Source organism: Gopherus evgoodei, chromosome 6 (assembly GCF_007399415.2).
Source record: "Gopherus evgoodei ecotype Sinaloan lineage chromosome 6, rGopEvg1_v1.p, whole genome shotgun sequence".
Taxonomy (NCBI): Eukaryota; Metazoa; Chordata; order Testudines; family Testudinidae; genus Gopherus; species Gopherus evgoodei.
Genome location: NC_044327.1, coordinates 51751850 through 51772422, shown reverse-complemented (window position 1 = coordinate 51772422; position 20573 = coordinate 51751850). Strand labels below are relative to the sequence as shown.

General features: G+C 42.0%; 2 protein-coding genes across 2 annotated transcripts in view; one reads left to right on the top strand and one right to left on the bottom strand.

Annotated features, from left to right (window-relative positions):
• Positions 1-1958, top strand: part of SEMA4D (semaphorin 4D) — a 154738-nt gene extending 152780 nt beyond the window's left edge. Inside the window, exon 19 of the mRNA XM_030568011.1 lies at positions 50-1958. Within this exon, the coding sequence (XP_030423871.1) occupies positions 50-79 (30 nt within the window). The 3' untranslated portion in view covers positions 80-1958. The remainder of the gene's footprint in view (positions 1-49) is intronic.
• Positions 1959-4711: 2753 nt separating this feature from the next.
• The window catches only part of SECISBP2 (SECIS binding protein 2), a 46975-nt gene continuing 31113 nt past the window's right edge, over positions 4712-20573 (bottom strand). Inside the window, 7 exon segments of the mRNA XM_030568014.1 lie at positions 4712-6391; positions 7599-7803; positions 8709-8863; positions 9578-9798; positions 13122-13281; position 18556; positions 19252-19389. Of these exon segments, the coding sequence (XP_030423874.1) occupies positions 6282-6391; positions 7599-7803; positions 8709-8863; positions 9578-9798; positions 13122-13281; position 18556; positions 19252-19389 (990 nt within the window). The 3' untranslated portion in view covers positions 4712-6281.

The window sequence follows — 20573 nt, the reverse complement described above, 5'->3', positions numbered from 1 at the left end:
TAATTTTCATATTAAAGTAAAATACAATGAAACTGTCTTGTTCATTTAGGAGAGTTGCAAGAAGACAGACACCCCCTGATGGACAGAGACAGGAGTAAGAGCTGGCTGACAGGAAAATAAATGTCTGCAAAATGAGGCTTCCAGTTACTCTAACCAGCATAGCTGGCAGGGGGGCTTACTGTTCAGGAGAATCTACTGAAGATTTAGGCAAAACAGGATTTCCTCACTGCACTGAAGAATGTTTTATCTACTACCAAGACAACTCCCCCACCCCTTTTGAACAACCTGATATCAGTTCTTTTTTTTGCTAATTATGGAGGAAGAGTGTTCCTACTGAGACTTGTGCTGCTCAAACATTGTAATGCAACCCCTAAATCCTGTTTTAAGCAGATGAGGTAAGTTTGATTGTGATGTGAATATATTAGAGCAGTGGGGATATAACAAGGATTTGGATCACTTATATTTTAAATGTTTTTCAGAAAAGTAATGGGGAAGAATAAGGTTTACCTTGAAAGTCCATTCTGGCATTTTAAAGAACATTCCTTTTTGGGCTGGGCAAAATTTTCCTTGTTTGCATAAGCAGGCAAAGCTACAGTAATTTTTCAAAGAGAAACTACTGTGAGATTCATCATGGACATTAATACTTTTCATGAATTAGAGACTTTAAATTGAAAACAAGTTTAACTTTCAAAACAACTTCAGTTAATTATACAATTTTTCCTGTACCAAACAAAATTTGACTAGTTAAGGTATTTATTTACAGGACTCAGAATATAGTTGGCATAATGTAAAGCACAGCACACAATGTGCTACAAAATATGAATAATAATTGGCACTGTGGAAGATCAAGTCTGATTTATGCTGAACAAATATTCAGCAATTGATGGAATCACATTAGCCGTTTATTATTTCTACTAAAAATGTGCAGAGAAAACATTGAGGTAGCCACTCAAATTTTGGGGACCTACTTGTCCTGTTTTGTTTTAAAATAAGTTTTATCTTTCTGCAAAGGATCAATAAAAAGTTTGAGATGTTTCATTGTTCTCTTTTCCTCACTTTTTACGTAAGAGCTTTGGCTTGAGTGTGCTGGGAATGGTCATTTAAAAAGTATTGTATTCTCTCCATAACTCAATGTATAGGAAATAAAACTTTTCCACACTTACCTGAAGAATTCCTTTCTTTGAGCAACAAGCTCTACAGATCTTTTACAATGATACTTCAGCTTGCTTGGGGATCAGACTTGGCAGCAGGGAATATCTCATACTTGTAGTTCCCTCTTGTTAAGCACTTGCACAGCCAGGATAACTTCAACTCTACTTTAAGTCACATTGTTAAATATACTTTGCTTGGAGAAATTGTTTTTCCTCATTAAGTAAAATTTAAGTCCTTGAATGTTAAGTGGATCCTTCGGAATTGAGACGGAAATTGACTGTAGGCTGTGCCAACTCTGTGGACCTTATTGCCTGAAGAAAGTAACTCACGTTGGCACAGCCTGGAAATTTATCTAGGGTCCACAGCTCTATTACAATGGGACTTTCAAAGCCGTGCACCTCCAGGGTGGGAAGCAGGACATCTGCCCTGGAGAAGACTTAGCCAATGCCATTTCCTTTCTTTTGGCAGAAGACTGGTTGACTAATATGTAGAATTTGATGAAGGCAGTCTTAGTAGAGTAGACATGACTATTCTGCCCTGAGATTCTCAGGCATCCAAGTCCAGTCCTGAGCACTAACTGAAGAGCAATATTTCTAGTTTACTTACAGAATTTACATACTGACATGCATGAGGCCTACCTTCTGAATTAAAAGTACATACTACGTCTTGTGGGAGTTCCCCACATCCATGTTCAATCTGGATAGTGCTGTGAGGAGTAGAATGTGTTTTGATGGTCATGTTCTATGACATCATGGAACTGAAAAAAGTTGGTTGCCCTAAGGAAGCATTTCACATTATGAATCTTCCTTTTTTGATGAATCCTAACATGCTGAGCACAGTGCACTGTAGCCACTTAGCTTTTTTGCTTGGACATTTAATATACCTATAATAAAACCCCAAAAGGTTTTATTTAACATGGTAGTTATTCTACTGGCTGGTGCAAAGTCCATACTTAAGTTCCAGCTGTTAACGAATAGATTTATCTCAGCATCTGATCCCAAGGATTAAAGTCTCCTATAGTTGCCTGAAACAGATTTAAATCCCCACCTCAGGGAGAAGCCATATGATATTTAGGTTGAGAAGGACCATACTTGAAATACTGTCCACCCATGTTATCACAGCTTGTGAAAGCAGGCAGGGGCACTTTGATAGACCATATTTAGTTTTTTGGCTTGAGTTTTCACTGAGATGCCAGCCTAGGCTTAGCTGCCTGTGAAGGGCCTGTAGAGTAAGAAAAGTTAGTCTTTCAGGTAAAAATTTACCAGCTAGAATTGTTGAGCCCCTGACTGCCGGTGGCAGCAGGGGGAGAAAGCTGGGTCTGAAGGCCCCTTACCACTTTCTGGAATTGGTAACAGTTGTGCTGTGTCCTGTGCCCTCCATCCATGAGGTAGCTGAGCTCTGCAGTCAGAGGCATGGCTGCTGGTGCAAGCTGTAGGAGCTGAAGCATGGTCTTCCAACTGGCGCACTGTCCTTCTAGCTTCGCTCCCCTCATGGAGATGGGACTGCTTGCGTCTTCTTTTCCAATCCACCTGGCTCTTCTTGCCCATGGAAGAGGAGGCAACTCCACCGGGCTTGGGCTGTGAGGAAAAAATGCCCTCTACGCCCAGACAGTTTTGAAAGAGGACCAAAGTCCTCCCACTTCAAAAAGTTTGATACACTAAGTGACATTCCTGGAGCAAAGGGTTGGGTGCATAAATAGGCTAAACAAAGGTAAAAAGGAAGGGCCTGATTTTGCACTATTGAAGTCCTAAAGGAGCTGTGATCAGAGGCTTTGCTAAGACTACTACTATGCTGGGGTGCAATGGTTAAAGAAATACTTACATTACACCCAGCCTTTAGGGAAATGAAGTTTATTATCGTACTGCATAGTAGACAGGTATATCAGAGGAGCGATCAGTAAGTTGTTCTCAGAGCATTAGCCTCAGTTTAGGTTACTTTACACTTCACCTGCCTGTGCATAATTTGAGCAAAGAGGCCAATTCCTCTTCCTACCTGAGGCTACAAGTGACCTTACTGCCCTTTGCTATTAAGGTCTGTTGCAGTAGCACTGAAGATGATCAATTTTTAAAAATTCTGCTGCTTTACCTGATAAAGGCGAGGGCAAGACCGAGCACAAAGATGTATGCTACTGCTGTGCTACATCAAGAGCTGCCCCAACAAATCCCCCAAAGTATCAAGGAGAAAGGAGGCCTTTACAATTGGCTAGGCTGTAATTCATCACACCGCAGGCCTTTCTGCCCCACTCCCATCCACACAAAAAAGTGGACACTATGGGGAGGAAACTACTATCAGGTAATTTTATATACTGAAAATTTAGATGTATAGAAATCATAACTGGCTTTTGGCCCAGCAGAGGGAGCTGGTTAGCAGTGAGGCTGGCTTTAACTTAAGCTAGATTCTCAAACTGCAGGAAGCCGAGCACACCCTGGCAGTGCACACAGTAAAACGCTGTGGAAACTAAGCAACAGGACTAGAGGAGGCGGGGGGGGTCAAGCAGATTCTCTTACAGAAGTTGTCCACAAAACTGTCTTAAAAGGGAATGGCTGAATGGCAATGAGGTTGAACACTTCAACCCCTCAAAAGCTAGTTTGAAGGACAAATGTCTATTCACTGCTTAATCATCTTCCGCAATAATTCTGCTTTCAACAGCTCTTACCATACACACAGTGGGTTTCATAGGGAGGGCAAGAGTAACTCACTCCCTAAGTTTGTTACAATGAAAACAGCCCAGTCCTGATGCTAGCATCCTTAGCAAACAGTCACGTTCATGCACTTCCATGGAAGTGCAAAATGATCTCTGCAGAGTAGCAACCCTAAAGCGTACAGATTCTCTATCATCTGCACGTCTGCCTTCTGGAAGTTGTATAATGCAAGAACCTAGCTGCCAGCCCTCTTTCGAAGATGCAGTGAAAAATTTAGCCTAAACAGTTCACCTGCCTAAACTGCTTTCAACCGCCCCCCCCCCCCCAAAAAAAAAAAAACAAAACACCAAAAAAATCCAAACTAAACCAAAGCCTCTCCTGTAGTGGATATTTGCAGCTATAAACATTCTAATAGCATAGTGCAGCCATAACCAGCTTCATACACAAGTTTGCATTGCTGTGAGTACACGGCAACCTCCTACTGGGCCAGGAATGTCTATTGCCAGCCCAAATCATCTTTCAGCACTGGACTCTTTCCCCACTCCCAAAGTCAAGTTAAGGTCAGCTGCAATTATGGAAAAGTAGAAAGATCTCATATCCAGTGATCAACTCAGTGTCAAAGCAGAGCTGCTTTGTATCCTTTTACTGACACTACTCCCCAGAGCATAAGATTGTGGTTCACACATCAATCTCAAGCATTAGCTACGCTCTAACCACAGGATGCTATAAAATGTCAGTTTTATACTTAAAAATCATTTCAAGGTTGACTTTTGATATTAACTCTTGCTTCTGGCTTACCTGTGACACTCCCCCGGCACCTGATTTTCAGGAGCGCTGTGCTGAGAAGCTGAAATGAAAGTTGCTCTGAGCATTTAGAAGCAGTGCATGGCAGACTACACAGAGGTACTAGTTGCACCTGGGATTTACAACCATTTTATTTTGCACACTGAAATCAGAAATCTTAATTTTTGTTTTCACCCTTACAAAAATCTGAATACTCTACTGCACAATTTGGCCCTCTCCATTAAGTGTGCCGTCTTCATTCTAAAAATATGTAAGCATTGCTATTTATAAAAGAAACCTCCCACAAAGGTGCTCTACCACCAGCAGATACACATCAAGTTTAAAAAAAGTTTCAATATCAAAAGTAAATTAAGCCTGTCTTCAGAAAACTTTTTACATTTGGTACACAACTATATACAATCAGTCTTGGCTCTAACATATTAGCTCTTTTCCCTCAAATTAAGACCTTATTATCGGAATCAAAATTCACGATTGTATGTAACAGTAGGAACAGGACTGACACTCTTCTGAAGGGAAGGCCTAAGACCTCACATACTGTATTTATGCAACCAAGCACATTGCTGTATAATTCACCCTTATGCAACAAGGGCACACAAATGGCTGCCCTTGGGGCTTGGCTGAGGAAGCTCGACAACAGCTAAAGAAAATGCAGGCAGCAGGTGCATTTTGAAGAAAGCAGTTGCCCTTCCCTGCAGAATTCAGTACCATTGCTATAGCACTGCTTCCTCCAAGCTGTAGTACTCCTAAGGCAAGGAGAACAAATTATGTAAGAGGAGAACGGGGGCAGAAACAGGCTGGCCCATATCCTTCCCGGAAGCATTACTAACCTCTGTCAGTAAAAGGGCTCTATCTGCATCAGATCTTAAGTGCTCTCTAGGGCAAGAATCTCCTTTGTGGCCCATTTTAATTTTACCAGCTTCCCCATCTCTCAGGAATTTTATGACTCATTACCCCTGTCCCCCTCCCAGCTGCTGCATACCCTAAGGGAAGGAAGGGAGATTATACCTGACTTGACGCTAGAGCTGGTTGAAAAGTTTGTGTTTTTTTAATTTTGGAAAAGGCTATTTTCCCTCAGAAAATCATTCCAGCAGAAAGTTTCCAGTTTTTCCAAGAAAATTTCAATTTTCCATTTGGAAAACAAAAGTGACCGCTCCTACCTGGAAGGTTCTTGTCAATCTCACTTTCTGCCTGCAGGGAAAGCAAAATTAACCAGAGCCATCCAGGCAGATGACCAGCAAGGTGAACTATTCTCCCAAAATGAAGGTTTTCAGAATTTGTCTCAAACAAATGTTGAGGTTTTGTTTTCTGGCTAGCTCTACTTGTGGCACCAGACACCAGCAGTAAAAACTCTTAAAAACTTGACAGGAATGAGTTTGTTTTAATACATAAGTGGTCCTAAGTTAAAACAGTTTCTCCTCCCTTCAAATTAATTCTCTAATACAAAGAATGAAGCAGCAGCAGCTTTAGCAGCCAGTCAAGTAAACAGAACCTGTAAGAATCAGCCAATGTTTCATGCATTCCAGTGTGCATTTTAAGTGAGATCAGAATAGTCTTAGCCAACTTTAGACGTTTCCTAGATTACACTATATTTGCTACACCTCGCAGCTTCGATGGACCACTGCTTTTAGATAATTCAGTATTTACATATCTAAGTAATAAGGCCCAATAAAATATGATCCAGCTTTACTGAGGCTCTTCTAAATTCAAGGTCAGCATTTCAGTAGTGGCAATCTTTTCTAATTCCAAGGCATAAGGGTTATATTCCTCCTCAAGCTTTCTCTTCCAGATTTTGACTATAAACAAAGAACAGAATATTAGTATGAAAGTCACTTTAATTTCTCCCAGAGTATCCCACAGGTTCCCTCCCACCTCCAAGTTTAGTATTCATAGACAACCCTATTTAAGCACTGAAATGCTCAATCTCCCAGTATGAAGGACAACTGGAGAACTGAGGGAGAAATCAGCATGTAAGGGACTCCTAAGCCAACACACTTTGCAGCACCTGCTGGAAGACAGTCCCCCTGGAGAAGTTTCAGATTATCTAATCCTATGTTACTTCCCACTTTTTAGGAACTGATTCAGACTCATTTGCCTACTGCTGTTTCAAAGTAATGATGAATAACTTTCTAATGCTGTATCGTAAGCACATTTTATTTACAGATCCTAATATGGACACACAAAGTTATACACAAAAAGGGATCATTCTTTCAGAACTGCAAATGCAGTTACCTACAGGGTTGAAGGCCTTCATACAACACAGAAAGAGTTCAGGACAGAAAGAAGAATCTTGCTACTAGAGCTTCAGTTGTGTAAATTGTCAAACTATTTAACCAGAATTTTGCCAATCTGCTTGGGCCAACTGGTTTTACAAGAAGTGCCAGTGGAATTTTAGCCACAAATGGTCAGGAGCTCTGGTACAAACCTTAAATGAAAGAGCAGCATATGCCATCTACCACCAGGTGGACTATTTCAGAAATTACTTAAAGGAAGAGTGCCATCTACGAATGATACATTCATCTACATATCAAAAGCTGTGCACAGGTTAGCCTACCTGAGCTAACAAAAACTCAACTAGCATGGATAACTTAGTAGTGAAAACAGCACATCATGGGCTTCAGCGCAGGTAGCATAAGCCCAGCACAGACCCTGAGTACACTTGACTTGCCAGCCTGCTCTATGCTGACTTCACTGCTATTACTATCTGCGCTAGCTGGATTAAATCCAGCGTAGATAGGCGAGCCCATGCAAGTTTTTGCTGTGTAAACAACAAAACTTCATGAAAAACTAGGTTCTCTTTAGAGGTCTCCCATCCAAACAGCACCCAGATCTGACTTCAATTCATGAAGTCTGGTAAGGTCACAAGCCAAAGTGATGTGCTTGCCCTTCCTAACCAGACATCCTTAGTCTGCACTGCCTCAGGAAGATTCTGATCAGAGGAGAATTTTAGTACAAAGGAAGGAAAACTGATTGAACACAAAGAATAAACCACTGAACACTCACTGTAATTTGGTACATCCTCATCAGATTCCACATGGGGTGTTTTACCGGTGTTGGACAAGCTCTTCTTTTCATATTGAGTGGTTAAGATTGTGCTGTGTTTTTCACTTTCTCCCCCTTCAGCTACCTCTTCCTCTAAAGCTGCCACCATATCTTTGTATGCATGCCTGGCTTCCATTGTCAGTTCTACCATTTTGTGAAAGTGGTCCTAACATGGACAAAAAGTAGGAGAGAAGCCAGTGATAAGAGAACATGAAACACTATTATGGCTTAAACCATATTTCTGTTAAAGTGTGTAAAGATGTAGGGTACAGTTTTTGCACCCTTTCTACTCAGAATAATAATCAATCACATAAGCAGGCAAAACAGAATAAACCACGTACTTGGATTTTGTTTAGTAACTGTTTTATCTTGTTTTGGTTAATGGTAACAGGGAAATAATCAAGAGACTTTCTGATCCAGTGAGGAACTCAAAGGTACATTTTTAAGCAACATGTGGTTTTAGCCACACATCTGACAAGCACAGCTATAGCGTTTGTATAGATTGCTTTGAACTGTGTGTGTTATAAATACTATTTTTATGTAGTATCAGTTTGAAAATGTAGTCCCCCTCTCCCTTGCAAAGTTTCATTCAAACTAATATTCTACCAGCCAGAAGAGAGAGATTATTCTAGATTTTCAAGTGTCTCTTTTACTAACATTCAGTATCCCTCTCTGTCCCTGGTTGTTCTCCCAATTTGCAACAAGGTTGTTGGGAGCGGGGGGGGGGGGGGGGGACGGAGATGGCAGGGGGGCTGCCACTATGCTGCTCCCTCCACACAACTCACCAGGTATTTAAAATACCTGTTATCCTTAAGAGCAGATTTGGGTAAAGAGGCAGAGCGCTGGCCAAAAATACATCTGTGAACAAAGCAAAAAGGAGGAAGGTGCTGTGGAAATAAATGTTAATTCTGTATAACATTATAAAGCAACTGATCTGTCAAGAATATAAATACAGAAAATGGAGTGAGAGAGAGACTGACTAGCTGCCTCGGAGTCAAGTCCTTATTGTACACAATACACACAGAATAATACTAATTAAAATGTATGAACCAGTGTCTTTGTTCAACTCACCTGAGCACCATCATAACTGAAAATTCCCACCACACTGACAGGCACTGCTTTGTTCACACAACGTCCTAGAGCTTTGCGATTGAGAGCAAAGACAAATGGGATATTCTGTTCACAGGCACAGTCAATAATGGTATGTAGAGTCTCATCCAACCCACCTGGAACAGACAGAGAACTGAGAATGAGACTATTCAAAAAGTATCATTTATTCAATCCAGTTATAACTAAAAGGTATTATTGCCAGAAGTCCCTTAGTAAAAGCTACAGGTTTAAGATACATTCTGGCATTTCTAAATGCAGCATGTGTTAAACAAATATTTACGTATGTGCAGTGCACAGAAACATGACTTGAAGCTGAATAGAGTACTGTAGGATCTGCTCATCTAGAAGGTTAGTCTGACAATTCTCCCTTTAAATCAACTTGAATCCCCAGATAACACTCCAAATTTTATTACATTTGAAGAACAAAGATTGGACTGACACACCAGCACCACTATAAACAGTATAAAACAATGCAGTGTGGCTAAAGATGAAGTATCGCTGTCAAAAAAAAAAAAAAGAAAAAACTTAAAAGCTAAGTCACTTCGAGATCACAGATCAAAGACAATGATCTGAACACTAGTTACTTAGAACATTTCAACAATACATCAATGACAAGTTGACAAAATCTTCCAACCAGTCATTTGCTTTCTGATTCCTTAGAGTGAACAATCTGATTTACTTTTCAAGGAAGGCACCTATAAATCACTGGTCTTCCATGGCAGTTTTCTCCAAGTGCAAGATGTGGCCCTCAGAGGGTACTACCATCAATATAACAAGTGTGTTTTATTTTTATAAGATAAATGTAGAACTATTTTTTGTAAAACATTTACCCTTTGACTGAATCTTTTCACAGTTTGGAGAGATGATGACACATTTCAATTTTTTCAACTTCAGGTGTTTCAAAACTTCTCTGAGCCCCATAACAAGTCTGCGTTTTGTCTTGGCCTTCACTGGGTCTTTCTGATACAAGCGATCTTGGAAACGAACCAGTTCTTTTAGAAGATCTGTCACACAACTATCAACTTCTTTACTAAGTACCTGGCTACAGTAACTGGAAAAAAATAATCAGTTGTTTAAGTGTTAAATATTCTGCAGTTGCAAACATAACTGCATTCTCTCGAATACACACTGTATGTACAGGACAATAAAAATTTTTTTCCAGGTTTTTCAGTGCATTAAAAAATACAAGGAGGTTGGTTTGTTTCTTGACACTCCAGCTCCTGTATCAAGTTATACCAAGACATATCAAGATAAAGGACTAGTTTTGCTAATGAAAGTTTCCCCAAGGTCACGGCCTATTTTCACTCATAAGAATCAAGAGATCGCACCCATATTGTAGAAGTGCTATTAGATTTCTATAGCACTGTCACTCATAACAAACTGAAATGTCAAAGTTGGAGCAAGTCAAAGGACAGGGACAAAGTCAACTGTATCATCATTTTACTTATCTCTGGTCCAGATCATGCCCTTGTGATCTGCCTGGGGGAGGGGGGGGAGATCCACAGAAAGAGTAGATGCCCCTCATTTCTCTTAGCACCCAGTGGAAACCAGTGTGGAAAGTTAGGCTATGTCTACAGTAGAGACGTTACAGCAGCACAGCTGTACCGAATCAGCTGTGCCACTATAAGGTCTCCCATGTAGCTCTCTAAGGCAACAGGAGAGAGTTCTCCCGTCGGCATAATTAAATCAGCCCAACTAGCAGCAGTAGCTAGGTTCACAGGAGAGCATCTCTCACAGACATAGTGCTGTCCACACTGGAGCATCTTTTGTTGTAAGTTAAGTTGGTTGAGGGAATGGAGAGGGAGCATGTTTTTTCCATACCCTGAGCGACAAATTTTACTCACAGAAGTGCTAGTGTAGACATAGCCTGAGATAGCTGCACTGAAGTTTCCCCCAGACCTCAACACTGGTAGCCACTCTAAAAAAGGGTTTGAGGAACAGCTGTAGTGAAGGTAACCCCTGGCACCATGGAGCTAGGCTACCAGAAAGTGGTGGGATAAGTGGCTACAGATTCATAGGCCTTTGTATGGATGTTCCTGTACCCCCACAGATCCAAGATCCAGCCAGATCTCAGCACTCTGCAAGTCAGACCCTTGCTTTCTTGCTCTGGAGGTATACTGGAACCCACTAACTATCCCCACACCAGAAGAATGCAGGGGTAATCCACAAGGGGAACCAAAGCAGCAGGGACCGGTTGCTGCTTGAAGGGAGCCACCTGAGGTGAATGTCCCCCAGATCCAGCACCCCAAAACCCGCCTGTGCCTCAACTCCCTGCCCTGAGCCTTCTGCCACACCCAAACTCCCTCCCATGCCTCAATCCTCTGCAGTGTGGGGCATGGGTCACTTGCTGGTGGATTCTCCGCAGCTTGAGGTCTTCAAACCACAATTTGAAGACTTCAGTAACTCAGGCATAGGTTAGGGGTTTGTTATAGAACTGGATGGATAGGGTTCTGTGGCCTGCTTTGTGCAGGGGGTCGGACTAGATGATCACATTGGTCCCTTCTGACCCTAGAATCTATGAGTTCCTTGCCCTTCCCCCCCCCCGCCACATGAAGGGCGAGATCTGGTCTCCTATTTCTAACCATTACTAACCTTACAACTGAAACTAGGTTTCATATTGGTTAGTCTTATATTTCAGTGGGATTTTTTTTTTGATAAAAGAGCTTTATTTACCATTTCAGATTTACCTCAGTAACAGTTTAATGGACAAGCCCATTAAAACAGTTCAATGAAAATCCAGAACAATGTAATCTAGATGTAGAAAAGAATCCTCCACCCTGAATACCAAACAATAGAAGACCTCTTTGGTTGACTAGCCCTGAGCATATCCAGACCTATCTGCCATTTCAGTAAAAAAATGTTGGGTTGCTGTGGACCCAAGAAATTTGTTCACTTAAAAAAAAGGGGGGGGGGGCAATTAAAAGTCACTTTTTTTACATTAACTAAATCTTGAAGCATAAAAAGGCTGTGGTGCCTTTTTGAAGAATGAAGATGAAAGCAACACTTACTAAACAGTTATGTCAATGGCAGAATTTCATTTTTCCTATAGTGGATCTTTGACCTGCTGTTCAAACACAATAATCGAAGTTTCTCATTAAAAGGAAACACACACACACACACACACACACACAGCTGCTATCAAAACATCTAAAGTGTTTGTACAAAAGGGCAACTAACTTGTCCCCTTGATTTCTCCATGTGACACAAACATGTCGTCATCTTGCTAATCACATTCTGCTTTGTACCTCTCTATCAACAGAAAACAAAGAAATATTCTAACCATAAGAGTGTTTTCAGAAAGGTGAAAGAGCCTTAACACTCTCTCTCTCTACAGTAAAAGCTTTTCTGGCATATTGGGGGAATAGGGGGTGCTGGTAAGTGAAAGATGCCGGTTAACTAAGAGGGAGGAAGTTTGGGTGCAGGAGGGAGTACAGGGCTGGGGCACGGGCTCTGGGAGAGAATTTGGGTGCAGGTGAGGGCATGGGACTGAGGAGGGGTTTTGGGGTGCCCAATCTCGGGGGGGGGTGTCACATCGGGCAGCTCCCTGCAAGCTGTGACCTGTCCTGGCTGCTACTAGGTGGAGACCCGGCAGGAGGCTCTGCACACTGCCCTCACCCTGCCCCAAGTGCTGGCTCCGCAGCTCACATTGACCAGGAACTGCCTAGGAGCAGCAGGGACCGGTTGCTGCTTGAAGGGAGCCACCTGAGGTGAATGTCCCCCAGATCCAGCACCCCAAAACCCTCCTGTGCCTCAACTCCCTGCCCTGAGCCCCCTGCCACACCCAAACTCCCTCCCATGCCTCAACCCCCAGCCCTGCACCCCTTCCCACACGCCAAACACCTCGTGGCCATTCCTCTGCCTAGGAGCAGCAGGGCATGTCATCCATTCCGGGGAACCATCAGAGCCAGTTAGGAGCCTGCAGGCCCCGCACCAAGCAGCCTATAAACTGGACTTTTGTGAAGATTAGAAATGCCGGTTTATAGAGCTTTCTGGTTGGTACAGGGTCAGATAACACAGCTTTTCTGTATAACTATGTGATTTATTCCACATTATAAGCAAGGTTTTTATGTTTCTAAGAGTATCTGCTCCTCTTTCCTTTTGTGATCACTAAACCTATTATTCTTCTCTTCTCTGGTGATCTTGGATCTGCCTTCCTAGGCTGACTGACGACCTATTAGTACTGCACTTGCTGCTTACTGGGATGTCACTTATTAGGTGCTAACCTGCAGGAGAGCTGAAAATAAAAATTCAGAGTTGAGTTTTAAATTCAGTTAGCATTTCACAGAACGTTACTGACGTAATTTACCTTATTCGAGCAATGTCCTGCCTGTGGTACCGTGGTACAAAGGAAGTGCCAATACTAAAAATACTTACTCTCTAAATCTCCTGCTATGAATTTTTGGAAGGCTGGAGTTTAGTGGTGTTAGACTGGAGGAACTTTCCATAGAATCCTTAAGGTCTTTACATTCCAGGAACTCTTCTGAACTTCTCTGAGCCACAGAAATTGAGGTTATGGGAACATCTTCTGCTATGTCTAAGCATAAAGAAATTAACTGTTGTATTTGTGTTATAAAAAAAGACAGATGAAAAATTGAACTGATCTATAAGTGAGAATGTAACTCAAGGACTCTCCTACACAGAAATAAGATAGGTAGTTCCTACCAGCCCTGCTTTTACCTGTTTCAGAGTTATTAGGATCATTTCAAGTACCGAAGTGAATGACCCAGCAAGAAGTATTAAAATATGACCAAGGTTCTTTAGAATCTTTTCCCTATAGATTCAGATCTTTCAATTTTAGACAGGTTTGACTAGAAAACAGGAAGCAGCATTAGATAAAAATTCACTGCCCAAAAACTTTGTTAATGCAGAGTTATGGCTGGCAGTTCCTTGAAAACCAGGAAAGGAAATACAGAGTTATGGTACACACCAGCCTTTTCCCAAAACTTAAGTCTGCCCACTGGACCTGCAAGATGCAATATAATGTAAGCCATGGCTGCCCTATAATAAACAGATATGAGGAATGACTAAGTTAGTGTGCCACTTTACATGGTGTGGTGTCCCCCACAGAATTGTATTCATTCATCTGTATGCACTCCTAACACAGTGAAGGGCAATTGGGGACAGCTGAATTTACAGTGCATAGATTACATGCCGCAGGTTGCCAAATTTCACACTGTAATGAGGAGAGTCCATCTGCTTTCTGGGCCAAATTATGTCAGTTGTGCAAGTAAAGGAGCACAACAGTCTATCCTTGCCATGGAGATTTGTAGCAGTCTGCAAGAAGCATGACAGTGCACTACAGAGCAGAGGTAAGTCAAGTAATAATCTAGAGGGAATCTACAGGACAAGGTTCAAGGGGGTGGTGACACCCGGCAACACTGGCTGCTTGGAAAGAGCAGATGAAATGGTTGAGTATACACTGGGTATAGCCAATTGCTGTTCATTATGCCAACCTAAATGTGACTACCATTCTCAGTTTCTCTTATCATACTCATGCTGTCCCCCCACAGTGCTCCATATCATCAGCAAAGATTGACTGCTACGACATCTGTCAGGCATTGCATAGGGCGTCACTCAAAGAGAACAGCTAAGGTTGAAGGGCAGTGCATTTCCTGGTTTTAGGAAATTTAAGTTCAGCTGTATTAGACATTCTGGAAGAGTATGAGACACGTCAATCAACCTTAACCCTCCATTAAAGTTTTTGAGCACTGAATTTCACTTGTTTGAGGTGGTGATGGTAACAGTGAAGGGGGCACTGCTGGGGGGCACAAGGAGGCTTCCTGGGAACACCTTGCTTCCACCTCTCCCCTACTCTTGTTCCTTCCATCCACCTAGTAGGACTGCAGGCACCATGGGGAAGAAGGAGGGTGGTAACTGACAGGCTGTGAGAAGCACATCTACCAGTTGGAGTAAGCAAAGTAGAGTGTAGGACAAGCCCAGAACTTGTATTCCACTTCAGTGACTGGGGAAATGACTTTGCATAACTCTTTAGTATAAGAGGACCGCAGAGGCGTGAAGTCGTTAATTCATCTCAATGTAATGTTCTCAGATGAATTAGAACGCTCCATGGACATGAATACAATCTGATAACTCTGAAGTGTGAATTGACGTAGTCATCTTAATGGGTGTTATCCTCCCACACTATTCCAAAATCTACCCCAGCCCTTGATGAAGTACACCAATTTTCAAGACACACTCACTATGCTCATAAGTGTTCAAGCTCTTCATTGAGTAGCTGTACCCGAGAACCCCTTGACAAAATAATTTCAACTTGCACCACTATCTCCATCCCTGACCCTACTGTGGCATTAGTAATATTATGGATGGTAGTTCCACCACAGTTAAGGTTGCACAAAATTTCCATTCTAACAGTTGTAAAAAAGATCTACACACATTTGGGTTAGGGTATCATTTTAAAAAATAAATCATTTGTGCACTACTCAATTTTTCTATCGCAATTTACAAGGAATAAAATACGATTTGAGATTTGCTGTGACTGTTTTGAAGAGGACATGACTAAAATTTTTTTTTTTTTTTTTAAAGTCTGACCTTTTAGATCCCTTTTTCTTTAGATCACCTGATCACACATTACTAAGAAATCAAAAATGGATAAACATGATCCCTTGTTTGGTAGAGATGGGATTAATTATGGTCAGTTGAAATTTGGGGTGTTAAATTTTCATGGTAAATAAAAAACACTCGACTGATGACAGCATCATGGTTTTACATTAGAAAATGTAAATGTTAGCCATATTTTAATTGTTGGTGTTTCTATTACGGGTTCACTTTCTAATGCTCAGCAACCACTTTGATCATTCTGACACTGATGAGAGTTGCAGCTACTCTCTTTTCTTTGCTCATGCTCAGGCTATTATTATGAGAGAACTTGGCTGTGGTTATGTCAAGTTCTTTTGTGCACGTAGCCACTATTAACTGCAAGCAAGACCACCACAAAGTCAGGAATAACTTGAGCTTTGCATAAGCATGTGAAATAGCTGCAGTGGCAGCATTGCTAATAAGGACAGACTAAGTGACAGGTTCATGAGAATGGGAGGAAGTGTGGATAACTGACCTTGGACCTGGGTGTCTATGACTGAGTTTCTTGCTATTATGACTAGGAGTTGCTTTGGTGACAAGTAGAATTCTGAGGTTTTTTCCTGATGCTAGGAAAACTGTTAGCCCACTAGGGGTTACTACAAGTTATGTCCTTTGTTTTGAGCAACCTATAAAAAGTTTATAGTCTGTATTTGGAGAAGTTCGGAGAGGATTTCTACAAGCTACGAGTCTGACATCCAACTCCCTAGCGACTAGGAGGAAGGCTGGCAACCAGAAACCTGCTGCTGACCATTCATCACCATCTCACGTTTTGGATAACTAGGTCTGGATTGCTCTAGACTATTGCTATTTTAGACGTGCACATCAGGCTCAAAAAAAGAGGAGGTCTTTGAGTGAAAGCACTCGTGTGTACCAAGCATTTATCGGATGGAAGAGGTGGGTCCCCCATTTATTTACTCCCTGGGACCACCTGGGAATGGAAGACTAGTTACCACAGTTTTGGGTTCAGAAATCCCTGGGTAACACTATGGCTACACTGACACTGCTGCAGCACTTAAGTACAGCCACTCATTACAGCAACAGGAGGGGTTCTTCAATCCCTAGAGTTAATCCAGCTCCCTGAAATCAGGTCTATACTACACACTTAGGTCAGTATGACTGTTACTCAGAGGTGTGAAAAATCCACTCCTGAGCAACGTAGTTATACTGACTGTAACCCCCTGCGTAGAAAGCGCTATGTCAGTGGGAGAGCTTTCCCCACTGACATGGCTACTGCCTCTCATGGAGGTGGAGTAACTAATCTGACGAGAGAGCTCTCTCCAGTCGGCTTAGAGTGTCTTCATCAAAGCACTGCAGCTGCACCAATGCAGCGTTTGTAGGGTAGACCTTCCCTAAGAAACAATAGCTAAGAAAATGGAAGAATTCTTCTGTCGACCTAGCATTGTCTAGAACAGCTTAACTATGTTGATCAGGGATATGGATTTCTCACATCCTGAACAATATATTTGTGTTAACTTTTTTAGTGTAGATCTGGCCTCAACTCCATTGTTCATGGAATGGGCGAGGAGCATGTGGAATGATTACATTACCCCAAGGCTACTGTTTACTAGAGAGTCTTCTGTCTTCCTTCTTGTTAATACTATTTTCCATGATAATACTTCTAAAAGTAAAATATAAGTATGCACATGGATTTAGAATAGTACTCAGATTCAGTGGCCATATTATCAACATGAGCCCCGCACTTACTGTGATACTAGGGTGCTTGGGAAAGCATTTGGCTCAGAGTGCTTTCAGCTGCACATGAGCAAATGGACTTTCTGTGGCTTGTCAATGTGGTTGTGGGCAACACTGTACGATCAGCTTTTAGTCTGTATAACTTAAAACATTGGTTCGATCACCGATTAGGATGGATAGAGCAGAGCCATAGTGTGCGCTTCAGGTGCATGCAAAAAAAGTTGTAAGCACCATACAATTTTGATGTCAGATGATTTTAGGGGGGCTGTACTTCTGGAAACAGTTGCTCAAACAATCTTTAAACTGGAAAATTAATCCTATCTCAGGCCTCCACTGGTCACAGCAATTTCTAAAACAATTCAAGCAAGCATGTGGATTTTGGAGCACTTGGAAAACTGGCTGTTAAACACTTAAATAGTTCAATCTTATTATAATTGATAAAATGCAATTCAACTGCAGGGGAAGTTTAATTCTCTTTTCATATGTTCAAGATTCAGAGAAATCTAATAACTGAAGTATTAGTTCAAATTTAAAGTTCAATGTATATTCCTAAATATACAACATTATTCTGTAACCGATTTAATTGGGAATAATGGAATACAGTGAAGACCAGGGAAATGTAGCTGATATATAAAACCCCTCAGTAACAATATGATTTATTAGCCTGTGGGGAGCAGTTTCCTTTTGAAATGGTGGAAGTGGAAGCCCATAGAATACCCCAGACTAGACAAAACAGTTAGTGATCTATATTGGCAGAGAAACGCCTCAGATGACTAAGGAAGAGAAAGAGAGAGAGATTCTCTAGAGGACAGATGCAAGCTAGGTAACACTTCCCTTGGAGACTCCTACTACTGTGACAATTTGGGCAATCTATGTGCAATTTACAAATTCTGTTTGATACTGAAGACTCTGCATGCCTATATCAAAACTTTCAACTTCATTTTCAATGTGGGGCTTGTTTGCCTTCTCTGCTATCTTTTGCCTCCAAACTGAGCTAAAACCCACAGGAACTGATGGAAGAAATTCTTGCACTTGACGCAAGGATAACACTGGAGGGTTGTTAAACGTTGCTGATTGTGTGCGTGCCGCACGCAAGAGATCATTCCCGGGGACTATGTTTACTTGACAAGGCAGCATGGATGGGTGGTGAGAGGGGGAAGGGCAGGGCAGGGCAGGGATACCTGACACAAAGGACTGAAGTTTATGAAAGGGTCACTCACCAGCCATTCTAGAGGATGCTTGTGCAAGATAGCAGAAGAGCACTGTATGCGGGGGTTACAGAAAGGGGGAGAAGAGACCAGAAGCAGAAAGCTGGCTCCAGGAGCAAAACAGACTCCACGATTCAGAGAAGTCATGGGCTGCAGGAAGTGGATCCTTAACAGTGTAGAGGCCTCTGAAGCATATTTTGGGCTTAGGTCAGAATGGTGAGGAAACTGAGCAGGAAAGTGTGTGCAGATATTTTATTGTTTTTTCTACAGCTGCACGTTTCTTGTGCTGGCTAAAGTAAAATGACTGGAACCCTTACAAAGACTGTAATCTGAAGAAGAAGTGAAGTATAAATCCAGAGTGCCCACAAGGCCAGAGTTCTGGGAAAGGGTAAGTTTAAGCTTCTAGGGCATCTGGGGGGTGTCAATGCTAGTCCTGCGCTTAGGCCCCGAGGAAGGTAGGACCCCATTTCAATGAACTGGTAACAGACAGAGCCAGTGCACATAAGTGTGCGAGAGGGGTCAAGAAAAGACACAATGCTGCAGCCTACTCACACCAAGGGAAGCTTAAGAGCATAAGTGTGGTAAGAGCCAAACATGGCAACATGGTGAACATCTAGGAGGAGCTTTACCAGTGCTGTGACGCAGTTACAAATACAGTAAATCCAACACATGTAGAAAGGAGGCAACAATAATTAGACTCGCAATTATCCAGCAGCACAGACACAGGGTATCAGCTTTAACAGTTCGGCTGGAACTTCACTCTGCAAAAAAAACCTTTTAGAAATCCCCAGTGGAGGCCTGAAGCTCTATAGTAATCTTCATTTCACAAGTCTTGTGTACAAGTTTTTAAAGCAGCAAGTGCAATTACACCCACACGCCACCTACACACTGTGTCTACTCATCTAAAAGTGTGACACTGCTAGTGTTGTATCCAGTTAGCTAGCTCTTAAAAAATTAAAAAGCCTCCCCCAACCAATAAAAGTAAGGACATTCAGCTCAGGAAATACCTGTTTTGTATCCTGAGTAAGTGTCTGATCTTCAGTTGTGGATTCTTCACACTGATGAACAGTATCTCCATCATCTTTTGGAATCGTTGTCTGTTCTAACAGGTGCTGTTTTCGCTGTTCTCTCTCTTTCAAAATAATCTTAAAAATTAAACAGTTCAGTGTCAGGCAGGCACCAATACAATCAAGTTTTAACACAGAGACCAATTACATAAACACTAACTCCACCATGTCACTAAGGTTTGAGTTTCATTGTAGGTATATCCCCTCACTCCAGGTTCAGGCAGCCTGATGTCAGAGTAAGTATAAAGACTCAAGCCAAAAGCCATATATGCCCTAGCCTGCCTCTGTATCAAAGGGGGAAAAGATGAATTTTCTGCCCTACATTACATTGATGCTTTCTAATGGCTACCATCATAACTGGAAGAGAAACTTCTGGTGGCCAACTGCACGGACTGAGAGAAAAGCTGTGATGAGTTGGAGCAAAAAGTTGGCCCCCAAAAAAGCGGCCAATAAAAGCACTGAAGTATGAACATAAAAATGTGAGAGTAATCCAATTTCATACACACTTAAGGGTACTTTGCTGGATAGAGGCTGTACTCCCTCACATCCTACTGTGTAAAAACCAGTCAGTCTGTAGTACATCAGTGTTCCTCAACTGCAGGGTAGGTGGGGGGGGAGGAAGGGAAAAAGAGACAAATCTGAAGGTGTACAGAGAAGATGAAAGGAAAGGAGAGTGGTGGTACAGGGTAATAAAGGGGACCCGGTACTGGGGATGAGGAAAGCTATGTATACTGGAGCCAGTCTGACGACACATATACAAGTGTGCTGCTACAGCTAGAGCGGTTGGACAGATTCTTGAAATCAGTCATCCTCCCTGTATTTGCAACAGCCCCCAGAGTAGCTGCTATGCAGCAGGTAACAGTATGGGGCTACTGGCTCAGTTGACTGGTCCACGCTTTGTGATCACTCACACCAGTTACAGTTACAAGAGGGGAAAAAACCAGTCTGTATTAGAGGGGGAAAAAACAAGCAAACCCAGATACTTCTATTACAATAGCTCCTAAGTGTGCCTAAACACTGTACAGCAAAAATAAAAACAAAACACAACAAACAAACACAAACCAACCCACAAAACACTGTTTCCCAGCCTGAAACGATGGGTGGTGATGTCCAAAGCAGCACATGGCACACTGTTAGCAATAGTTTTTATATTGTACAATTTTCAGGTGCACTTCAGCAGTGCAGAGTTATTAAAACCATCCTAACTGGCTCCATAGGATCTCCTTGGACTAAGGAATCCCAGGTGATATAGAACTAATGCT